Genomic DNA, 22663 nt, shown 5'->3' with positions numbered 1-22663 from the left:
GAGTTGAGTGAAAAGTGTGGTTCGATGTTCAAAAGCCTTGAAGCAAATAGCTTGTTGACTTGTATCAAAAAGATGAGCTCAGAAAGTGAAGGGTCACGAATATACTTGTATAAAAAGAAGAGCTGCCTTGAGGTGAACTGAGTTCTTGAATCCAGTACTTGCGGACTCTGTGCGAGAATGAGGCTGGCGATGAGGTGAGAAAACACACGGGGTGAAGTACAATTACCTACTGTCGTATTGCAAGGTGGGGGGAGGGGCAGCTGCATTAGGTTGTGGAGGGAAGCCTCGAGACGATGGGAGAAGCCTCGATGACACTAGCCAATCATATGCTTGTATCGGATCCGCCAGCTACTCCGGTTGATGAATGTGCCTCACTCTGTACTTGCCGTCGAGAAGTCCGACTCGGGGTCGGAGGTCCAAAGTTTCGGGTGTCGGATTCTTATTGCTGGACACACGTCACTTTCCGGCATCGGGGTCAGACTTACATGCGTATCGACGTCGTTTGGGGTTCGGCAGCACGGAAACTATCTTCTTGACAAGGCTCCCTCACATCTTTCAGAGCACCAAGTAACCTATGCTACGGTCGTTAGTTTTTCCCGGCCGCATTAACACTCAGTTGCTTCTCACCACACCCAAGAGAACATACTCTGCCAAGATGAAGACCTTTACCAACATTGATCTCATCGACCAAGTCGACTCGTGAGAAACACTGGCGTTGAGCAGACTCCCCTCGAAGCCACAACCCCCGCAGCTGACCCACGATGCAGGTATCCGTACAAGCAGCCCAAGGACGACGCACCCCATGCAGAGACATTTGGATCCGTGTACACTCTGATCTCAGAAGACGAGCAAGGCGACGTGCCCCTCGGATACGTCCTGCCAAGGGTGGTGGACGAGCTGCTCAAGGTACCCGACAGCATCAAGGGGGAAGTCCAAGTCGACTCGGAGAAGCGCACTCTCAGAGCCTTTCAAGGGCCGACGTTGGAAAGCCGCAGTAAGCTGGCGGCAGACCTCTCCGACTACTGGAGAGCCAACGACACCTTCCCCATCCTCCGGGGCTGGCGCGACGAACTATGGCCCGTGTACGACCGGAATGGTAAACTCCTCTTCGACATTGAGAGGGCTGCCTCGGGGTTGTTCGGCGTCATGAGATACGGCGTTCACTTGACGGCCTATGTGCGGGACCCGTCAGCGAGCCACGGCATCAAGATCTGGGTCCCGCGTCGCTCTCCGACGAAGTCGACCTTCCCCGGCATGCTGGACAACACCGTTGCCGGCGGACTGATGACGGGAGAGGACCCCTTTGAGTGTGTCATCCGCGAGGCAGACGAGGAGGCCAGCCTGCCGGACGAGCTCGTTCGCCATCGGACAAAGTTTGTTGGCGGTGTCACGTACATTTACATCACCGAGGCAGAGGCGGGCGAGGAAGGGCTGATCTATCCCGAAGTTCAATGGATTTACGATCTTGAACTACCCGCAGACGTCGTGCCGCAGCCAAAGGACGGCGAAGTCGCCGAGTTTAGTCTGTGTACGGTCGAGCAGGTCCGCGAGGGACTCGCACAGGGCGTGTGGAAGCCAAATTGCGCGCTGGTAGCTCTCGACTTTTTTATCCGCCGGGGTATTCTGACTAGAGAGAACGAGCCTGAGTACGATCAGATTGTGCAAAGAATCCACCGACGAATGCCGTTCCCTGGGCCGCATGATCAGGATCCGTCCCTAGGGGCCATTGATGCTTGAGCCAGGGGGCAAAGTTTCGAGATCCGGGGGATATCACGAGCAACCTAGCCTGCTCTTTCCAAAATTTACTGACGCCTTTAACTCCGTTTCCCATGCTCTTGCTGTATAGGGCCATGCGACGTCTGTACAGCCTGTTGTAGTGCCTCACTTTTATACGCGCCCCAAAAAATAGAGCGGATAAGCGTTGAAATCCAGTCATTGCGGGAAGGTCCAGCGTCTTTTCTAATCATTTCTTGATAAGCAGGTAGACGTAATCGACTCTCAGCGGGGTGAGCTTCTTGTAGGGGCCTTCGAGGGACATCAACAGGCCTCCGAACGAGACGTAGGCCTTGCTATAATTGCAGCATTGTCAGCTTCTGCGCGGCGCACTCGAGACAACTCGATGCGGGAGCACGAACATGGTCTGGCCGTCATCGGCATCCTCAAACTTGTAGATCTTGCCGTAGCAGACATAGTCGAACATATCAGCCAACGACGGCTCGCGGTCTTGGCTTCCCTTGGTCACGTCCCGCCATCCCTTCTCGTCGTCCTTGCTGCCGTCGTGGGCCAGGGACGTCGCCAGAACGACGTGTAGGCTGTCGGAAACGGAGGCGGGGAACAGCTCAATGTTGATGTCGAGGGTCATGAGCGTCTGGTTGTCGGTCGAGGTGGCCGAGATACGGGCGACTCTGTCGTACTTTGACTGGTCGTAGTTGGTGACCGTGAAGGACTCCTCGAAGAGAGTGACATCGCCGCTGCCGGACATGATCGCTGTATAATTTGGGTTGGCTGTCTGAGGTAAAAGGCACGAGTCGTTGGCGGGATTATCGTCGGTTCGTGAGAGAGAGGTGCCGAGGTCTTCTGTTCGGAGGCGCAAAGGCTTGAAGATCGTGAGCAACGACAAGTGGATTTCCAATTGCAGCGTGTAAAGCTCCAGCTGGGAAGGTTGGAAAAAAAATCAAAGAGCGATTGAGTTAAGCAGTGTAGTATGCATTTGGAAGGGGTAACTTAGGTACCTGACTGCGATCAGTGGGGCTCAAATTTTGTAAGTGCAACGCCCACCCCCACCTGCCCTCTTCAGTGGAGGGGACAATGAACCCTTCAATATCTGATGTAATTAAGTCGCAGGTTACTTACTTCACCTAGCAAAACTTCCATGGTGCTCTCGGACAATCTGAGATCAGGTATCTGAGTGAAGAAAGTTTGAATCTCAATGAAGTGTAGGTGAGTAATTCATCGCAGTAGTGCAGTACCAGAAGCGACATCTTAAATATTGTCTTGCACATACTGGAGTGAGTCAACATCGGAATTACATCAACGTTGGTTATAGTCGCACGTATCGATTTGGGCAACTTTTTTTCTGACGCAACAACAGGCATAACAACTCAGCCACTTCTCAGTCAAGAATCTGCTCAGCACTGCGGATCTTCGAGCAGCATTGCGAGTCCGTGACTTAGTATATCAAACACACCTAGCAAAAACCGTGGCACCATGTCATTCAGGAAAAAGAATGTCGTCCTGGGGCCATCCACTAGAGGTTCTATAAAAGAGGCCATAGCCCCAAAGCAGGAGGCTCTACCACCGGTGGGGACTCGTTCATCACCCCTTGACGGCCGTCCTACAACATCCACCGGAACGGCTTCACTAGACCAGCTCCTGGCAGGACATGCAGGGCTACCACTTGGCTACAGTATTCTTGTAGAAGAGTCTGGAACGACAGACTTCTCGGGTGTCCTTCTCAGATACTATGCCGCCGAGGGTCTCGTGCAGGGCCAACAAGTACACGTGCTCGGCCCGACGGATGCGTGGAGAGGAGAGCTTCCAGGACTTGGCAAAGCCAGTGGCTCGAGTAGGAAGAAATCCGCACCAGTATCGGACGAGAAGATGAAGATCGCGTGGAGATATGAGAGTCTTGGAAACAATGCCGGTCCAAGTACGTCCCCCCCTGACCGCATGGAACACGAAATGGCCACAAACACTGACCTACCAATCTTTCCTTCAGGGATGAATAACATTAGTCCAGCAGGTAGTGCTGAAGTCTTTTGTCACTCCTTTGACCTCGGGAAACGCCTGCAGCCTAGCGACATCAAGGGCGAACTGCACGCAACACCATCAACTGCTGCCATGAGCTGGCTCCAGCCTTCAGGGCCTGCCAGCTCTTCCCCTCTAGACACATTCATCACCAACGTCTCAGCAAAGCTAAAGGTATCGCCGCCCGGTACGATCCATCGTATCGTAGTGCCGAGCCTTCTATCGCCCGCCCTCTATGGTTCCTCGGTCTGCCGGCCAGCAGACGCCCTGCAGTTCTTGCACAAACTGAGAGCACTGCTACGCCGCCACGAAGGGAGTCTGACAGCCATGATCTCGCTTTCTACTTCGTTGTTCCCGCGGTCGACAGGATTTACACGGTGGATGGAGCTACTGTGCGATGGAGTGCTCGAGATGCTGCCCCTGCCAAGGAAAGTGCATGTCGAGCCGAATACCAAGTCGGAAGACGTCGTGCAAGGGATGCTCAAGGTACATAGCCTCCCTGTATACCACGAGAGGGGAGGAGGTATAGAGGGCCAGTCTTCGCGGGAGGATCTTTCCTTCAGAATGAGCAGCTCGAGCGGGCTTATAGTCAAGCCTTACGTTCTCCCTCCTTTGTTGGACGAAGGGGATGGGGCCCAAGGAGCCAAGACCGAGGGGAAGAAGGGGGAAAAACTAGACTTTTGAATATTCTACGAAATGCATGACTGGTTGCGTTGAGCGACGACGCCAATCTAACCTAACCACGAATCCCAAGAACATGGCCCGATTACGCTGCGCGAAGGCTCATCCTACCTGTACCTGTACCTGCACCTAATGAGCTTGATTGTCGAATCCGTAACCATTCTTCTAAGCGACGTGTGGAAGAATGGGATTCTACGGTAAAATCCATTCGACAAATCCTCAAATTGGTCAAATAATGGCAGGCCGCGGCAATTTGTAGGTCGATGTGTAACATGTATCCGTACACATCCTCGCTAATTCGACGTTGGAATGTGCAAACGCACAGCCACAGCGCCACGCTCGCTCTTACCAGGCACAAAACACACCGAACGGGGTAGAGTCAGAGGGGCTCTGTTCTGCCTCACCGCCCGTCTCCACCACAGCCAGCTCCATAAACCTCAATCCTACGAATTTTTCCAGCTTCGACTTTCTTTTTGACTCCGACAAGCACACATCTGAGTAAGTTTTACGGATTTCCTCCAATTTTTTCCAATTCCTTCCCCACAGCCAAATGATTAAACAACCCAATCTCAATCAATCTGTCAATCCACTGACACTCTGTGACGAAACTATCATTATAACGAGATATGATTTTGTGGCTTTCAGCACTGTTCACTAGCGTTTTGCATTCAAGCTCTTCAAGCAGTTGCTAACATTATTCTCCCAGATAAAAAGACACGGCTTACAAAAAGGTCCCGAGACGAGGAACAATGGCAGCAGCGTTGGCAGATCCTTCGGTGCCCCCCGTGCGCATCTCCAAAATCGCAGATCGCTACCTCGTCTTCGATGCCGAAGACGTGGCCACCATCAGGCGCAGCCACAACATCTGCTCCGTCCTGGTGGGCACGACCCCGCAGAACCCAACACAAAACGTGTTCCTCAGTCTGCCGCTCGAGCTGCTGCCCGAGGAGGCCAGCGTGCTCATCGAGAAGAAGGTAGGCCGCCTCGTCCAAGAGGCTTCGCATCACTTGTCGTCCCTGCGCTCCCCGGACAAGGCCAGCCGCCAGGCCTACATTGCACTGTTGAAAGAACGTCGGAGCAAGGCGCAGAAGCTGTTGGCCGAGGACCAGGCCAAGAAGGCTGCCACGGAACAGACGCGGAGGAACAAGGGCGCGAAGCCGGCCGTTGTGTCTCAGGCGAAACCCGGTCCCGAGGTGGATGATGATTCCCTGTTTGGAGGTGCCGTCCCAGACAAGACCTCCAAGCCCCGTGATGGCGTAGATGCCAAGCCACCCCTGGCGGTCACGCCAACGACCAGCGAAGGCCTCCTCATGCCGTCGGGTGAGTTGGAGGAAGCAGTGCCACAACCTCTCGCTGGGCCGTTGCATCAACACTTGCAATCTGGAGGATACTTTATGACCCCCGGTCTACGTTTTGGCGCCAATTACAGCGTATATCCCGGTGATCCGTTGCGGTATCACGCCCACTTCCTCGCTATAAACTACGACTGGGATGAGAAGATTCCGATGCTTGACATTGTTGGCAGCGGTCGTCTGGGTACTTCGGTGAAGAAGGGCTTCTTGTTTGGTGGAGAGGTTCCCGACATGAACAGTGACGCGAAGCAGGTGCGCGCATTTTGCGTCGAATGGGCAGGGATGTGAGCTGGAATTTGGGCCACACGCCTAAATGAAGGTGACGCTCAACGCTACGCCTAGATAACCTGTGTAATACCAATAAGATACCCCTATTTCGTGTACCTCAATCAAACAACCATGCTCAAACCACCCCAAACGCCAAAGTGACTCATGTGTTCTGATATCGCATCGTAGCAAGTACAAGCGTCGTCCGAGGACGCCATACACTCAACCCAATTCTAGGGCACGTAGATCCTGCTAAAGCTGATAACCTCCCGACGACAGCACACACATTTGTCAAAGTTGTTCATAGCAAGTGACACTCGGCAGTCGTCGCAAAGGCTCAAGCAGCGGCAGGGCCAGACGATGATGGTGCGGGGAGAACTCTGGCAGACGACACACTGCGGACCGTCCGGACCCAGACCAGCCGCTCCTTCTGCCCATGTCGATGTTCCGCGATCCACGGAACTCGCGAACTGGGATCGCCGGGACAGCAGCAACTGCTCCAAGCGCTGAGCCTCTTCTTCTGGTGTCATCTTGGCTGGCCGCGTCGTGATGCGATTTGAATTGCCATTGGGCTGCAGTATCTGCGTCCGCTGTAGCTGCCGTGACCTGAGATACTGTGATCGGGTCACGATTCTGTCGCTACTCAGATGGGCGGCCAACGCATGCGCCTCCTCCGTCTCTTCAGGGTTGCTAGGGTGCAGCAGGCGTGCCAGATCTGACAGCTGCAATGAATCCTCCGTGACTGGTGTGTGCTCGCGCGAGGCCCATGATCTAGACTGCGTAGGCGTTCTCTGTCCAGCGTCTTCCGACTCCCAATCGCTGTCGCCGTTAGTGCTGAAAGATACGACGCTCGTCGTATCGTCATCATCGTACGCTGCCACCGGTTGGTACTCCCCACTGTTGTCTGCCGAACCCCACCACCCACCCTTCAGCCACCAGCCGTAGAGTTTCGAATCTAGGTCGGCCTCGTCCATGGGAGCCCAGTTTTGGTTTCCCCTCCATACTTGCTGTCGGAACTCGGATTCGACATCGACGCTGTCAGTCAGTGGGATGTTCATACTGGACTCGGCTGGATCTGAAGGTGCTTGAGAACGGCCAGCGCTGTCTTTCGGATTCGAGTTCCTCAGGTCGCTGGCAGTTTTGGGTCGGCGAACGATCCAAAGAAGGAGTCTCGGGTGCCGTAAGCCAATCTTGGAAAGTATTCTCAACATGGTGGTAGCCCACGTTCGAAAGATGAGTCTGTTGATGTTCATGATGAAGTCCAGTGCCATCAGCCATCGGCCACTACGCTCTGCGGCACCGACACCATCCCTCAATCTTCGCTCCCCAGACCGTGATTTGGGTACTTTTTGAGCCGCCCGTTCGCGAGCGTATCCGTTCTTGGACGACATGTGGTCGTCCTTGACAGGCACTAGACCGATTGTGCCTATGGTATCATAGTGAGAGTCAGGGGCGCCGGCTCCGATCCACTGGTTTCGTAATTCTTCAAGCTCTCGATACCTCTCCTCCTCGAGCCACGTGTGCGGTCGCATTGTGACGTCTCTGTCTTCGTTTAGGTAGACGGCTTCGCTTGCCATGGTAATGGCCCCAAAGCCGGTTCGAAGCAAAGCGGTGTAAAAGTCCATTTCCATAGTAATCCGAATGTCGGAGAGAGAGAGATTGGCTTGCATGTTGGCATGGGCTTGCGCCAGCCGCTCGCGAAGGCCAAGCCTCTGTCCTGATTGTCCCTCTGCGGGCGTGAGAGCGGCCAGGCCGAGAGCAAGCAGGTAGATGAAGAAACAAACTAGAATGCCACCTAGCACAAGGACATGGGGGATGAAGCCGATGATGCAGACAGTCGGAAATCTGAGCAGCCCTTGCTTGGCCGGGTCATCCAAGGAGAACGTGAAAGCACTCCAAAGAATGCTGGCCATGAAACATAGACCCCAGAATCCGGTGCTGACAAGTCGGAATTTGGCTTGCAAGTTGAAGATGCCCAGCATATGACTGGTGATATGGCTCATGGTTGAAAGGAAGGCAACGAGTAGAACCTCGGGCGAGGTGTTGACCCTTCTGAGGATCATGGACCGGCTGATAGCTATGGTGCTGGCACTCGTCGAAGCAGTATCTGCTACTTGAGATTGGGTAAACAAGCCCCAGCCAAGTTGATTGCTGATGGCAGCGTCCGCCTCGGCAAAGGCAAGGGAGTGTTCGAAAAGGGTCATACCCGTCTCGGCTGCAACGGGTCGGCCCTGGACAGCGCATGAGACGGTCTCGAGAAATTGACTGAAACAAAACGTTCCGAATAGCGGCCATAGCAGAGATAGAGATCCCCTCATATCCTGTGACGCGTCGTTGGTATCTGTTGGAACCATGCCTATAGCTGTACAGGACGCTTCGTCTGAAGCACCCAACAACAGTGCCGAACTCATAGTATGGAGGAGACCGCCGGCTTGTGAGAACATGAGCTCGGAGCTCTTGCTTGTATTTCCCCAGCGCATTTCGGCAAAGTCGGGAGATGTTTGGCACTGGATTGACCGCAGCAGACCGCGCGCTTGTACCAAGAATAGAAGGACGGGAAGGCCACGCAAAGCCAGTCGGATCGGTAGAGTGAGTCGCAAGCGTCGACGAGTGGCTGCGAAGATGTGTGTGCGGTTGAGAACGATTGCCATGGCAATGCAGCAAAGCGCCCACTTGCTCGTTGCATAACTGAACACGCTACCTAGCCCTCTTGCGCCCTCCATGGTGAACTTGGGAGAGGCCAATACGGCATCTGGATCGGCCGGAATAGCAGGTCCAGTTCCATGAAGGTGGCTTAAGGGAGGAGGAATATCCATGTTGAGGGCAGCGGTCGTGGCTGCGTCGGTGGTACGTAGGATGCCGGGTCCTGTTGCTTCTGGAATGACTCTCTCGAGGGAGTCGGGAATGGGAAGATAGGCCGTGAGCTTTCGCACCATCCGCGGACCAGCCCATACCAGGTCTTCGAAGGAAGGAGCGAGCTTGGTAATGTTGACGGCGTATTGAACCTGGTGAGCGGTCCACAGCGAGAGGTTCTGCCAAACTCCTGTATTTTCCAGAGTAGGAGGTGGATGCAGATTGTCCATGATCACCGGGAAAAGTTTGGTATTAGGACCAGATGATAGGCAAGGCAGCGGCAGCAGCCTTATCGCTCGGGGCGGCTGGGATTGTCGCGATTCGGATCATGGGCAGTGACGTCGAATGCAGGAGAACATTATGCGGACAGCAGGCACGAGGAGGTGTTCGGGCTGACAGAGCCACTAGTAGGCAGGCGGACAGTCGATGTCAGGAACGGTCGTCGACTAGGCAGGTGGTCGTCGATGGTATCTTGCGGACGGTCGGTGCCCAAGGTCGGTGGAAGATGGCTCGTCAAGCACGGGACGGAGAAGGGAAAGGACGGTGGGGGGTGTAGAGAAGGATAAGGACGGAAGCTCGGATGGGATGGAGGGATGTTGTCGCATGCCCGCGAAGCTCACTGATCGCTCCAGGTCTCTCCACTCCTTAGCGCCGTTCTCTGACGGACAATAGCGAGCCCAGAGCACCGAGGAGCTGGAAGCCGGGGTCCGAGTGCTTATGAGAGACAGCTAAGGGCTTCCTCAGTGCGACGAGTGCGCTGCCGAGGTTGGGGTAAAGTGGATACCTGACAAGCATCCATGCTTAACCTTAGAGGTATCATCAACAACCTACCCAAGGTGCCAAGGTCCTCAAGGGCCTAAACAACCAGGGAGCAGCTATGTTAGTTTCTTTCCTTGCCAGGCAGGTCACTCTATACAAAGCAAGGCAGTCGAATTCAAGCGGGCGGGAATTATAGTAGACTGGGCCCAGAAAGCCAAATTTGTCTAGGTAGATAATCTGTACCGCATTCATAGTTCACCTGCTCATTTCTTAGGAAGGACTCTTCAACCAAGGACGTTCTATTGCCTTCTAGCCTGCCATCAAATGAACAGACCTCTTCAAGTCTTGATGACTATGTCTGTCATCCCTCATTTATCGAAGCTCTCAATATTTCTCCATACATGGGCCTGGTATCTTTTGCCAATGCGGCCACAACGCCTGGTATTACAGGATGTTCTCGATACAGCCCGCCCCCTGAGCGTCCATCACGAGTATGGCTATGTGTAGAGAAGCTCGGCAACCGTCGTCGATCTGAAAATTCTGCCTAAGCTCTCCAAGGTGACCTTGCTTCCGCTTGCCTTCCTGCCAAGCCCTCATCATGGTTCGTCATCACTCGAGTGCCAATGACACCCGGTACAATGTGACCGCGCTGATGCGTTCAACGCACGCTGCAGCTTTCGACGTTCACGGGCGCCTTGAGGTTATGGTCGATCGTGGCCCTTTTTCATAGGCGTGACAAATCAACGGTGTGTCGGCGAACCGAGGCTGCGTACCCCCGCTAGGTAATTGTCCGTAGTTCAGTCGTTTAACTGCTGGGCGGCTGGTCGCTTTCGAGCCTCTCAAGAACGGCGCGATAGTTGCCCTTCGAGGCTTGAATAGCGCGACCCATGAGTTTCGTATGGAGCAAAGGGTCCAACGGCGAAAGCTGGCCCTTCACCCAGAGGTTGGTGATCTCGGCGCGACAAGGAAGGTAAGCAACACAGCAAGCGGCAAGAATCTTGTCGTGTTCCAGAGAAACGGGGTCCAAGACAACAGACAGCGCGTCTGCATCTTTGGTGTCTTGTTCGTTCGAGGAGACAAGAGCAGCAACACCGCCAGTAACCATGTCGACACAATCGATGCCAGCATCAGCCAGAGCCGCCGCAGCAACAGTGATGCAGCCACTGAGAACGTTCATCATATCCCACTCTTCGTTGCCTTGAGAATGCGATGCCTCTCGCTCCTGGTCACCTTCGATAATGGTGACAATCACATCGACGCCGCTCTTTGGCCATCTGTCCGCAATGATGACGCCACGTAGGGCAGTGTCGAGGTGAACGCTGAGATCTCTCTCACTCGAATCACGAAGGTAGCCTCGGCGTCGACGTGTGGCGAAGGGAGCGTATTTGACGTGAGTTGAGAGCACCAAATAAGGCGAGAAGGGTGCGGAACGAGGAAGTGAGCGAGGCCCATGGACAGTGCAGATGAGCTTCATGCCGTTGGTCTTTGACTGAGAATTGGCCTGAGATTTGACCTGGCCAAGTGGCGGCTCAATCTCCATGTATGCTGAGCCTGAGGCTGTGGGGGTGACGCCAGTCTTGAGAACTTCTCACTATTAGCATCATCAATTCCCAAGAGTAAAGAGAAGGTAATCTAACACAATCCTCGAATTCCATTTGCCGGTCTTTCCCTGGGGGTCGTAATTGCATCCGTGGTCTCGTAAACGGGCGGTAATGTGATACCAGGCGGTCCATTAATTCTCCGTCGATCAGCCATCTTGATAGAGGCTCTGTTTTTTATCCCAGCTGTGGGAGAGGCGGTTTGGTCGGTTTTGTTGTGGGTCAAAAGTGTTTGAGTTGAGGAAGGCGTGACTTCTGGGAAAATGTGTATGAATGAAGAACAGCCTAGTTCTGATTGCCTGAGTTGAGAGCCTTGCCCAGCTGCGAGTTCCCAAGATGAGACCTGAGGTGAATTTTCCAGGTCGTTGCCGACCACTGAGGTGCGGCCACCATACCCGGTTAGATGCATCTGCGCGCCTGCGCCGGCTCCACAAAGGCAAGTGGGGACATCCCATTATGCCATATAAGGCTCAATACTTCAAGCCGAAATTTTTCACCACGCTTTTTCTCTTTAACAACCTCAACCACCATCCTCCGCAACCGCGAAAAACAGTGCTTTAGTAGCCAAAATGGGCTGCTTTCGCAAGGCCAGCATCGAGATCGTTCTACTTGGTAAGTTTTGCAATCTCTATCACACCCATCTTCCACTTTCATGATGTATATCTTACACACCGTTCCCGCGATCTCCTGAGCGCAAGAACAAACATGCATCACCATCTGATCCTACGCCACTATGGACTTTCAGCACTTTCTCTTGAGACCAGATGGGAGAATTCAACTAACTGTGGTTCAAGGTCAATGAATCAAGCTGAACATCTCGTCGCCAGACCTTCGCGTCTACGCTGGCTGGGTAAGTCAACAACGCTTCTTTTTTTCTTGCTTTTTGCGGCACCTGCATTACGTCGACTATGATGAACAACCATATCATTCAGTTCTGCTACTGAACACTGTGATGATAACCCCTATACCAAAAATTTGTCTGACACGACGTCAATCTTCCTTATTTGCTACTGCTTGATGATTCGAGTCAAATAGCTAACAGGAACCGTCCCACAGCAGGCAAGCAATGTGAATTATACGGCTTCGCAGCTGTCATCTCCAACTTTGTGGGCAAGCGCGCAAGCACAGGTAAGAAATTTCTGTATTAAATATTCTCTCGCGCGTGCTGCCCAGGCGCACGCAACATCATGATGACCATAGCTTATCCATTCAACTATGTCATGCCAGCCGAGTCATCCTCCCACACTGGAGCCCCTCTCCGGAGGGATGAGGAAGGTGGTGGAGTTGGCTCCCTCGGGAGTCGTCATTTAACTTCAGTGCTGAGCTTCTCGGTTCCTCGTTCTGAGGTTCAGGGTTCGCGAGGCCGGCTTGGCTGAATGAGTACACCCGGCTTGTCTGACCTGATGCCATGATCATACTTCTTTAAAGCAACTCTCGTGCAGTTCACTTTGCTAATGATCACGCTTAGGATCCTATCATTGTCTTGACTTGCCTCCGTGATGTATTCTCGTGCCCCCCATGTTTGCCTCTCATGATACCCATTGCACTCGTCGACGTCGTGATAAAAGTGAAGCGTAATAACGCATGCCTCATCCGGCCACCGGCAGCTATGGTGGTAGGATCTGGCTAAGCGTTGGAGATTTGAGATGCTAGAACAACATGAGTAGCGGCATTATCCTCTCGCCATCCCCATGAGCTCGGTGAACCCCACTCCTGCAAGTGCAATACGATAGTAGACAATGTCAAGATGCAGGTAAAATGTTTGGGCACAGTGGCCTTGGCAGGTATGCGGACGTCTCACGGTGGAAAGCGACACTGGTGTGTTGTGCTGTGTGGTCTTGTTCACACTTTACCGTCGAGGAAAACTCCCTGTGCAACTCAGATACGTGAGGGCAGGCTAAGGCACCTTAGTACCGTCTGCGACCAAAGGGGTAGATGGTATATCTCTTCTCCGTCGTGAACCTGCTCATTCTCTCCTTAAGAGGTCATGTCATCCATTTTTCGGTCGGCTGCGTCCTGTCAGCTCTATGTTTGTTCGCCTTTGCGCCCAACTCTTCAGACAGGCGTTACTGTTTTGAAGGACAATTGCGCTCGTTGACGTCTTGCGTAGGAAAGAAGGAAAACTGAGCGCCTTGTCGTCGGGAGTGTGATCGTGGATGGAAGGGAGGTTAAGTTTTAACGGGGGCATCCATATATACGGGCCTCCCGGACGATTAAGCGGCCAGATAGTCGCGGATTCAAAAGCTCAAAAGGCAAGGTAAGGTAGCTTGCTCCCGTGTACTCCGTAGCTTGAGGCAATGGACGCCAGACTAGTGGGAGCTCAGGGAGGCTTTCTACCACCAAGTTTCGTCCAATTAAATTGCGGGCTGTGCACTGCATACCCATCCTCCCGCCATGCCGCCCTGCCACCCTGCCTTTGGCAGATGGACACGTTCAAAGTACGTTGTCCTTACTGTGCAATGTGCATGCTCAGTACTGTTAGTTCTCAGACGGCGCGAGGCAGGGGTGGGTGCAGGTACCTGACTAGGTGCTCTGTCGTAGCAGGGCTGCCAAGTACCTATTCAATTCCTGGGATGACAGAGGCAATCTGAAAATAAAATAATACGTAGCCAAAGTTGGTGTCCCGGTTCAGTCCCAGTCCCAGTCCCAGTCCCCGTATTCGCAGGTATCCCGTCGACACTCCCTTAACCTACCTGACCCATCCCATATTATCCTCCTCTTTACGCATTGTCATCCGCCATCGCGATCGCGGCCTCCATACCTTTCGACAAACTGACACGTTCGCTGCCCGAGCCGCACTTTCCCGCCAACCGACCGACCACAGCACTCGCTCCCCCCTGGTTAGATGCTCTCCTTTGCTTAACCTTCACGACTCCCAAGGGCTGGGCGAGGTGCTTCACTGCCGTACAACTCTCCACCCTCACCTCGGGACCCGGAATTGGACTTCCACCCAGTGCCCTGGATGTTGCCTTCTTATTCTACCTCAGCCTCCAAGGTGGTGCCGCGGCATCATGCGAGTGGTTACTCCAATGGGTATCCAAGGGGGAACACCTTTGAGATCTCCCCCCACAGGTCAGGAAGACACCTTTGCTCTCTCCTCGCTGATTGCTTCTATCCTTTGCGCCGCGCCGAGCTAACTTGACATTCTCTCGTGAACAGATACCAACCACGAGCCTCAACACCCGCGAATCGTCGCCGTCAGCGCCTGCTAACCCGCCTCGTCATCGTCGCCGTTGTCGCCATCTTCTTTCTCGTCTTCATCTGGCCGGGAGCCTCCCTGACTTCCATCTTCTCCCTCGGTCTGCTGTCCGCCAGCAGTGAACTACAACTGGAAACAGTACGATACTACGATCTCAGCAATGTGCAGGGGACTGCTAGGGGATGGGAGCGCGAGGAGCGCATTCTTCTCTGTGTTCCTCTGAGAGACGCCGAGTCGCATCTGTCCATGTTCGCCTCCCACCTGCGCAACTTCACCTACCCCCACCACCTCATCGACCTTGCCTTCCTCGTCTCCGATTCAAAGGACCGCACCCTGCAGGTTCTCAACGATATGCTGGAGGAGATCCAGGCCGACGAAGACCCCAAGCAACCCTACGGCGAGATCTCCATCATCGAAAAGGACTTTGGACAAAAGGTCAACCAGGATGTCGAGAGTCGTCACGGGTTTGCGGCACAGGCGAGTCGAAGGAAGTTGATGGCGCAGGCCCGTAACTGGCTCCTGAGTGCTGCCCTGCGACCATACCATTCCTGGGTGTACTGGCGCGACGTTGACGTCGAAACCGCTCCCTTTACCATCCTCGAAGATCTCATGCGCCACAACAAGGACGTGATTGTACCAAGTAAGCTCGAGGAACCCTGAAGGGCGGAGGAGAGTATCTAGCTGACAGTTTGCAGATGTTTGGCGTCCTCTACCCGATTGGCTTGGCGGAGAGCAGCCGTACGATCTCAACTCGTGGCAAGAATCAGAAACGGCGCTGGCTCTCGCAGACACGCTGGACGAAGATGCCGTGATTGTTGAGGGCTACGCCGAGTACGCCACTTGGCGACCGCACTTGGCATACCTGCGAGACCCATACGGTGACCCTGATATGGAGATGGAAATTGATGGAGTGGGCGGCGTCAGTATTCTTGCCAAGGCCAAGGTCTTCCGGTCTGGAGTACACTTCCCAGCTTTCAGTTTTGAGAAGCACGCCGAGACGGAAGGATTCGGAAAGGTAAGATTGTTCCGCTGCTGAAAATAGAAGAGAGCTGACTATTACTGTGTAGATGGCAAAACGGATGGAATACTCCGTTGTCGGTTTGCCGCACTACACGATCTGGCATCTTTACGAGCCTAGTGTCGACGACATCAAGCACATGGAGGTACGTCTGCTTCTCAATAGCAACATCACAAAGTCTGTTCTAATGCAACATAGGAAATGGAGCAAGAGAGGCTCGCTAGTCAAAAGGAGGAGGAAGAGAAGGCTGAGAAGGCTAAGAAGGTCAAAGAGCAGTTCGGCGATGCCAGCAGCCAGTGGGAGAAGGACAAGACTGATATGCAAAACCTCGCCGTCGGGGAGAAGAAGAAAGAGACGAAGGGTACCAAGGAGGGCACCAAGGAGGGCACCAAAGAAGGTAAAGAGGGTAAAGAGGCCAAGGAGGGCAAGTCGCCAAAGGATGCCGACGACAAGCAGGCGGACACAAAGAAGAAGCCAGCAGCAGCAGCAGCAGCAGCAGCAGCAGACAAGAAGGAGACGCATGGCAAGTCAGACAAGTCGGACAAGAAGGAGAAGAAGGAGAGCAATGACGCAGCTTTTGCCAAGAAGGCTGAGAGCTGAGAGGGACAAATCTAGCGAGATGACCCACTGTCGTCGAACGTTGCTGGGATCTGTAGCTGTTCTTGATGGACAGCTATCGGTTCCTAGGTTTCCACCAGCAGACAGGTTGTGCGTCATGCGGAGATACAAAGCAGCGACGAGCCGTGTTGTCAAGTCTTGTTGTACACTAAGATGTCTACTACCGGATGGTCTGGAAGAAAGGGATGTTGTAGGAAGGCGTTGGTTTATTCCGGGGCCCAAGGAAATGGGCACTACGTCGGGCATAGAACTAGCCCGCGAAATTATGAGTTACAGATGCATGATTAGAGCTTCAATATGCGTGAGTCGATACAGTTAGTAGGCCCGAGACAAATATGTCAATCAATCACCTAATTTTTCTTTGACAGCTAAGCCCGGAATGAGGGCTGTCATCAACTGTAATTCATCACGAGGCATCATCAGTCTGACCTCACCCAGGGGAGACTTTGTCTCTTGCGTACTGAGATGCCACGAGTGATCATAACTGCTATAAGGTAGATCTGGGTCACATTGGTCTGTCGGATCCAGTAAGAGGTGTGGTATTTATGAGGATAGTGTACAAGTGATCTCAATTGAAGTCTAGAACTCTGGAAGGATACGTACCTTCACAGCTTAGCTTTCGGGTACTGAGGTACCTTGCAGCGGAATCCCCAATCTGGGGCAACGTACCTTATCGGGCCGCCGTACCTTGGTACTTGTTACTTAGTGATCACTAACACTAGGCGGCATGTAGAGTGGCCTCGCTCCGTAAGTAAGACTGGGAGCTCCATCTGCAACCTGGTCAATTCCTCGCCCAGGAATCCTTTTTGGCGACAGCTGTCTCCGTCTTGGACAAGACACCTAAATCTCAACGTTCTCGATCCGCACCCTACGAACCCGAGCTAACCTCCAACGGCTCGACGGATATCTGTCCTTGGACCCCTCCCCGGCGATTGCTCAAGGCACCCGCCACACATTGCCAACGTAATTTTGCTGTCATCTACGGATATTCAGCCCGTGCTTCGTCGTTCCTCTCTAGCCTGAACGCCGTCACCCAACCCCATCATAACGAGAGCCCTCCAAGACCGAACCTCACGCGCGCGCGCACTCGAACCACCGCGTCTACCGTCATACCATGAGTCGAGATGCAGATGACTTGCTGCAAACCGAGACGGCCTCTGCCGTTGGCACGCGCTCCAGCGTAGAAGTTCGTCGAGCCATGATCGCGCCGAGGATGCAGTATCGAAGCCGACCCGTGTCTGTCGCTGTAGACCCTGTGTCTCTGGTCATGTCCGAGTGCATATCGATCACTTCTGCGATCCAGAAACATGCGCGATCACCTCATTCTTCCGTTTCGGCCATCTTGGGTGGAAGCCCAAACCCGATTCACCTGGGGCCCCCGAGTCCTTCACCGAGGGGTGCGTCCAAGACATCAGGTGCTGGACTCGGGATCGATGGCGCTCAGGACGTGGCCTCCGCCAACAACAGATGGGGTCTACGTGGAAAGAAGGGTCGCAGCATACAGGACAACCCTTTGATGGCCGGTTTTGGGAAGCTTCGCCATGAATTGGCTAGCGTTAGAGGTAGGACTCAACTTTGCTCTTTGCTGCACTCGTCTTTGCTATGCAGAGCTAGCCTTGCTAACCATGTTGCGCCGCAGATATACATTCATTCGATGCCCTGTTTCTCTTGAACCCATTCCTCCAGATAATCCAAACGAAAGGCACGGCCGCGCCCATAACCATCCTCACTCTGGGAGCCCTGCGCAAGTTCTTGGCATACGGGTTTATAAGCCCTGCCTCGCCGCGATTTGCTCTTGCCATGCAGTCCCTATCGGCAGCCGTCACTCGATGCCAATTCGACGGAAGTGACTCGGGTCAGGTGGAGGTTGTTCTCCTGATGATTCTCCACCTGATGGAAGACATGATGTCGGGACCGGGAGGCGACATTCTAAGTGATGAGAGTGTTTGCGACATGATGGGCAGGGGGCTTGCAATTTGCTCGCAACCACGATTTTCGCCCGTTCTCCGACGAACAGCAGAGGCGTCAATGGTTCGAATGTGCCAGATCATCTTTGAAGACGTCAAACACCTCGAGGTTGAGGCCGGAGACGAGTCCGACGCTCTCGACAAGCAGACAATCGCGGACATGGATAGTGTCAAAATGGATCCAGCCGCAACGACTGCACCAGGCCTACAGGTTACAAGCCCTGAACCGGATGCGCGCCTGTCCACCTCAAGCTCGACCCCTCTGGACCCGAATCCCCGTTCTCGGGGAGGCTCAGAATCGGGAGACAGCAAAGCCGACGCTGGCGCTGGCGGCGATGTGGAGGCCGATGGTGATGCAGATGGCGCGGAAAGCTCCGACTCTTTGGATCTCCGGCCGTACTCGCTCCCCTCTGTGCGGGAACTCTTCCGAGTTCTGGTCAACTTTTTGGATCCCAACGACCGGCAGCACACAGACACTATGAGAGTCATGGCATTGCGCATCATTCACGTTGCCCTCGAGGTTTCCGGTCCCTCCATTGCGCGGCATCCCGCTCTGGCTGGGATAGCCGAGGACAGGCTCTGCTGCTATTTGTTCCAGCTTGTCAGGTCTGACAACATGGCCATCCTACAAGAGGCGTTGATCGTGGCCGGGACGTTACTAGCCACATGCCGCGGTGTGTTGAAGTTGCAGCAGGAGCTGTTCCTCTCATATCTCGTTGCGTGCCTTCATCCGTCGGTAGAAATACCGCGAGAACCGGGCATTGACCCATCACTCTACGCCGGGATACCGCAATCCCCCAAGCTCGTCAAGCCACCCCCATCGCAGACAAGCAGCGGCCGCTCGACGCCAGTTCCGGTGAAGGATCGGCAAAAGCTCGGCCTCGAGGGTGGTGCCAGGAAACCAGACGCACGACAGGCCATGGTTGAAAACATTGGTGTGCTGTCAAGAATGCCGACATTCATGGCTGAACTTTTTGTCAATTATGATTGCGACGCGGATCGAGCGGACCTGTGCGAAGACATGATTGGCCTTCTCTCGAGAAATGCTTTGCCGGATTCCGCAACCTGGAGCACGACAAGTGTGCCACCACTTTGCTTGGATGCACTACTCAGGTACATCCAGTTCATCGCCGAAAGGTTGGACGAGGCGCCCGTTGTCGATGGCTATCCCGACGCAACGGAGCTACGGGAGTTGAGACGGAAGAAGAAGATCATTATCAAGGGCACCAGCAAGTTCAACGAGAATCCCAAGGGCGGCCTTGCATATCTCGAGGCCCAGGGAATCATCTCCGACCTCAAAGATCCTGTTGCGGTCGCCAAGTTCCTAAAGGGAACATCGCGGGTGTCCAAGAAGGTCCTCGGCGAGTATCTTTCCAAAAAGGGTAATGAGGCCGTGTTAGAGGCATTCATGAGCCACTTCGACTTTTCAGAGAAGCGGGTGGATGAGGCGCTCAGAGGACTATTGGAGACATTCAGATTGCCAGGAGAGTCGGCATTGATCGAGAGAATCGTTGTTTGTTTCGCAGACAAGTACGTCTTGAAGGCGAAACCAACTGAGGTCGCCAACGCGGATGCTGTCTACGTCTTGACGTATGCCATCATCATGCTCAACACCGATCAACACAATCCCAACCTCAAGAGTCAGAAACGTATGACCGTGGATGACTTTGCGCGCAACCTGCGGGGTGTCAATGACGGCCAAAACTTTGCGCCAGAGTATCTTCAGGATATTTTTGACAACATTAGAACCAACGAGATCATCCTGCCTGACGAGCATGACAACAAGCATGCGTTCGACTATGCTTGGCGCGAGTTGCTCGTCAAGTCTGAATCGGTGCGTCCGCTGGTTCTGTGCGAGACGAACATCTATGATGCCGACATGTTTGCCTCAACATGGCGGCCCATTGTGTCCACTCTTGCGTATGTATTCATGTCCGCTACCGACGATGCAGTCTTTGCGAGAATCGTTACTGGGTTTGACGAATGCGCCCGTATCGCGGCCGAGTACAAGAACACGGAGGCTCTCGATCAGATCATCTACGCACTGAGCCACATGACCACGTTGGCTACTGATATCCCCTTCAACACGAACCTGAACACGGAGGTCCAGGCTGGCGAAAGCAGTGTCATGGTCAGCGAACTGGCAGTGAAACTTGGCAGAGACTTCAGGGCGCAACTAGCGACTCTGGTCCTATTCCGGGTTGTCACTGGCAGTGAAGAATTGATTCAGGATGGTTGGAAACATGTAAGTCAATATCGGCCTGTAGATCATCATGGCAGAAAACTAACAAACCTTAGATCACCCGCATCTGGCTCAACCTTTTCGTCAACTCCCTGGTTCCCCCCTTCTTTGCGGATTCACCGGTCCTCGATATTGGCCCGATCCCGCTGCACACACCCTCCCAAGTTATCGACCGTGCTGCAAAGACTGTTGATACGGGCTTCTTTTCTGCGTTCACTAGCTACATTTCCAGCTACGCAGCAGACGATCCACCAGAACCTTCAGACGAGGAACTGGAAAGTACCCTCTGCACCGTCGACTGTGTCAACTCATGTCACATGGGCAACGTTTTTGCCAACATCTCGTAAGTCGATCTGCTCCTGAACGGGCGCAACTGCTAATCCAGGTCGCGTAGAAAACTCTCCCCTCAAGACCTAGAGCCATTGATTGACTCCCTCCTCAACGCACTACCTGAAGATAACAACCCAACGGTGATAGTTGTCAAGTCGGACAATGTGCCGGCAGCAACGATGAACGGTCAGAAACCTGTGCAACCAGGAGCTGTGTACGACCCTGCCATGGCCTACATCCTTGAGTTCAGCACGGTGCTGGCTCTTCGCGATCAGGAAACAGTCCAACTTGTAGCGAAGAGAGTCATCGAAGCACTGCAGGCCGTGCTGCGAGATGCCGGACGGTACCACTACATCGTTGTCTCAAGGGCAACCTTCTATCTTCTCAAGCTACTACGAGTCAGCTATGTACGCATACTCCTGCCCCTGACAGTGTTTTTCTTCTTGTTAATTAGTTTACAGGCGCATGATTATATCAATGTCCCGGTGTTGTTGCACACAATCTCTAGCTTCCCAAAGGAGGCGCTTGCAAGAACTTCGACCATGGTGCTTCAGGGCCTGAGACTGTGCATTGACGAGCCCAGTCCACTACGCAACGAGATCATGACTTCTCCAGACTTCTGGGCCATTATGCGAGCACTTACCGGGCGTCCAGACTCTGCACCTATCGTTTTTGACATCCTCGAGTTAGGTTGCGGAGGCACACCACCGGCCATCATTGCCGACAACTACGAGGCGGCTATCTCTCTCTTCGGCGACTTTGCGTCCGGGGCAGGACGGATTGTCCTCGCAGAACGCAAGCTAGATGCCCAGCAGCGTAAAGCCCGCGAGGGAACGCATGACAAGACCACGTGAGTATTTCATGAGGCCTTTGCCATATTGCAAGGTACTAACGGCTGGCAGTGTCAATGAGGCTATCTCACGAGGTACCAAAGCGGTCAACAGCATTTACAATATGACAGCGCGTATACCTTTCTTGATGAAGCAATCCCATCTCGAGAGCAACGAAGGTAATACTCTCCGCCGGCAATAATGAATAATAACGACTAACGCAATGTCACAGCATGGTCCGCTTACTGGCTGCCTATATTCCAGGCATTAACAATACAATGCACAAACCCATGCCGCGATGTTCGCCTCCATGCGTTCACGTCGCTGCAGCGATCTCTGCTATCGCCTGAGCTCACTGACAGTGATCATAAGGAGTGGACGGCCATCTTTGGCGAGGTCCTGTTTCCTCTCATTCACAAACTTCTCAAGCCTGAAGTCTTCTCGTCAGACCGTGATGGTATGAGCGAGATGCGTGTTCAGGCTGCTTCTCTGCTGTGCAAAGTGTTCCTCCAATATCTCGTGCTCCTGTCCAAGTGGGACGGAATGCTGGATCTCTGGGTCAAGATCATTGACATCATGGATCGCTTGATGAACAGTGGTCAAGGCGACAGTCTGGTATGTGGACATCAAGAGTCTTGAACTTTGCAGAAGAAATTGCTAACAGTACACAGGAGGAGGCCGTTCGCGAGAACCTCAAAAACGTGGTACTTTTCATGGCAAGCAGCGGCTTCCTGGTCTCTCCCAGACAAGACGCTTCCAAAGAGAAGCTATGGAACGAGACTTGGAAACGAATCGACCGTTTCCTTCCAGAGCTGAAGAGTGACCTGGCTTTGGAAGAGCCAAGTGGCGGGGAGGAGCCGGCGCCAGCGCCAGTGGCGGATGCGGGTGCGACTGCTTAGAGGCAACTCGTTGTGAGGCGCCTGGGCGTGATTGCCAATAGCTGAGATGACTTACGTGTACATATATGGCAATTGGGAGGCAGCATGGGTTAGGTATTCATGATGCTCAAGATACTGGGCCATACTGGCATTCGATGCATCCAGTAGGATGTCGCATTGATGTCTGCCCACGGGGTATCATCGAAAAGTGTTTTCCATGAATGGAAGGAGAAGCTGAAATGTAGGAGAGCTACACATGCAACCGTGGTCAAGTGCAGTGTATTACTAAGATTCAATATAGAATAGAAAGCCATTCTTTATCCC

At 53.6% G+C, this 22663-nt stretch overlaps 9 protein-coding genes across 9 annotated transcripts; 5 read left to right on the top strand and 4 right to left on the bottom strand.

Annotated features, from left to right (window-relative positions):
* Positions 1–655: 655 nt before the first annotated feature.
* Positions 656–1737, top strand: BDP55DRAFT_555625 (NUDIX domain-containing protein; the record flags this gene model as incomplete). The annotated part of the gene is made up of 2 exons (XM_060569509.1): positions 656–699; positions 768–1737. The coding sequence occupies 2 exons, from the start codon at positions 656–658 to the stop codon at positions 1735–1737; spliced, it is 1014 nt and encodes a 337-aa protein (XP_060427712.1).
* Positions 1738–1963: 226 nt separating this feature from the next.
* On the bottom strand, positions 1964–2482 carry BDP55DRAFT_695131 (RNA polymerase Rpb8; the record flags this gene model as incomplete). Its single annotated transcript, XM_060577430.1, has 2 exons — positions 1964–2069; positions 2136–2482. 2 exons carry the CDS (start codon positions 2480–2482, stop codon positions 1964–1966), a joined length of 453 nt encoding a protein of 150 aa, XP_060427711.1.
* A 725-nt stretch (positions 2483–3207) lies between these two features.
* Positions 3208–4431, top strand: BDP55DRAFT_555779 (paxneb protein; the record flags this gene model as incomplete). Its single annotated transcript, XM_060569521.1, has 2 exons — positions 3208–3649; positions 3719–4431. The coding sequence occupies 2 exons, from the start codon at positions 3208–3210 to the stop codon at positions 4429–4431; spliced, it is 1155 nt and encodes a 384-aa protein (XP_060427710.1).
* A 622-nt stretch (positions 4432–5053) lies between these two features.
* BDP55DRAFT_197138 (tRNA intron endonuclease) lies at positions 5054–6174 on the top strand. The gene has a single exon (XM_060565919.1). The coding sequence runs from the start codon at positions 5178–5180 to the stop codon at positions 6066–6068; it is 891 nt and encodes a 296-aa protein (XP_060427709.1). The 5' UTR covers positions 5054–5177; the 3' UTR covers positions 6069–6174.
* A 106-nt stretch (positions 6175–6280) lies between these two features.
* Positions 6281–9130, bottom strand: BDP55DRAFT_555686 (uncharacterized protein; the record flags this gene model as incomplete). The annotated part of the gene is made up of 1 exon (XM_060569514.1): positions 6281–9130. The coding sequence occupies one exon, from the start codon at positions 9128–9130 to the stop codon at positions 6281–6283; it is 2850 nt and encodes a 949-aa protein (XP_060427708.1).
* A 108-nt stretch (positions 9131–9238) lies between these two features.
* On the bottom strand, positions 9239–9538 carry BDP55DRAFT_197136 (uncharacterized protein). Its single transcript, XM_060565918.1, has one exon. The coding sequence runs from the start codon at positions 9503–9505 to the stop codon at positions 9347–9349; it is 159 nt and encodes a 52-aa protein (XP_060427707.1). The 5' UTR covers positions 9506–9538; the 3' UTR covers positions 9239–9346.
* Positions 9539–10464: 926 nt separating this feature from the next.
* Positions 10465–11414, bottom strand: BDP55DRAFT_730198 (exoribonuclease; the record flags this gene model as incomplete). Its single annotated transcript, XM_060579662.1, has 2 exons — positions 10465–11243; positions 11297–11414. 2 exons carry the CDS (start codon positions 11412–11414, stop codon positions 10465–10467), a joined length of 897 nt encoding a protein of 298 aa, XP_060427706.1.
* Positions 11415–13908: 2494 nt separating this feature from the next.
* Positions 13909–16557, top strand: BDP55DRAFT_769840 (Anp1-domain-containing protein). The gene is made up of 5 exons (XM_060581074.1): positions 13909–14329; positions 14417–15096; positions 15152–15471; positions 15524–15619; positions 15673–16557. Exons 1-5 carry the CDS (start codon positions 14220–14222, stop codon positions 16072–16074), a joined length of 1608 nt encoding a protein of 535 aa, XP_060427705.1. The 5' UTR covers positions 13909–14219; the 3' UTR covers positions 16075–16557.
* Positions 16558–17206: 649 nt separating this feature from the next.
* BDP55DRAFT_633653 (Sec7 domain-containing protein) lies at positions 17207–22360 on the top strand (the record flags this gene model as incomplete). The annotated part of the gene is made up of 8 exons (XM_060572585.1): positions 17207–17654; positions 17732–20304; positions 20358–20644; positions 20687–21038; positions 21093–21481; positions 21534–21640; positions 21694–22076; positions 22133–22360. The coding sequence occupies 8 exons, from the start codon at positions 17207–17209 to the stop codon at positions 22358–22360; spliced, it is 4767 nt and encodes a 1588-aa protein (XP_060427704.1).
* Positions 22361–22663: the final 303 nt, after the last annotated feature.

The sequence above is a fragment of the Colletotrichum godetiae genome (assembly GCF_030913485.1).
Source record: "Colletotrichum godetiae strain CBS 193.32 chromosome Unknown BDP55scaffold_29, whole genome shotgun sequence".
Lineage (NCBI taxonomy): Eukaryota > Fungi > Ascomycota > Sordariomycetes > Glomerellales > Glomerellaceae > Colletotrichum > Colletotrichum godetiae.
The sequence above is the reverse complement of the archived record's forward strand: the minus strand, read 5'-3'. Positions and strand labels throughout refer to the sequence as shown.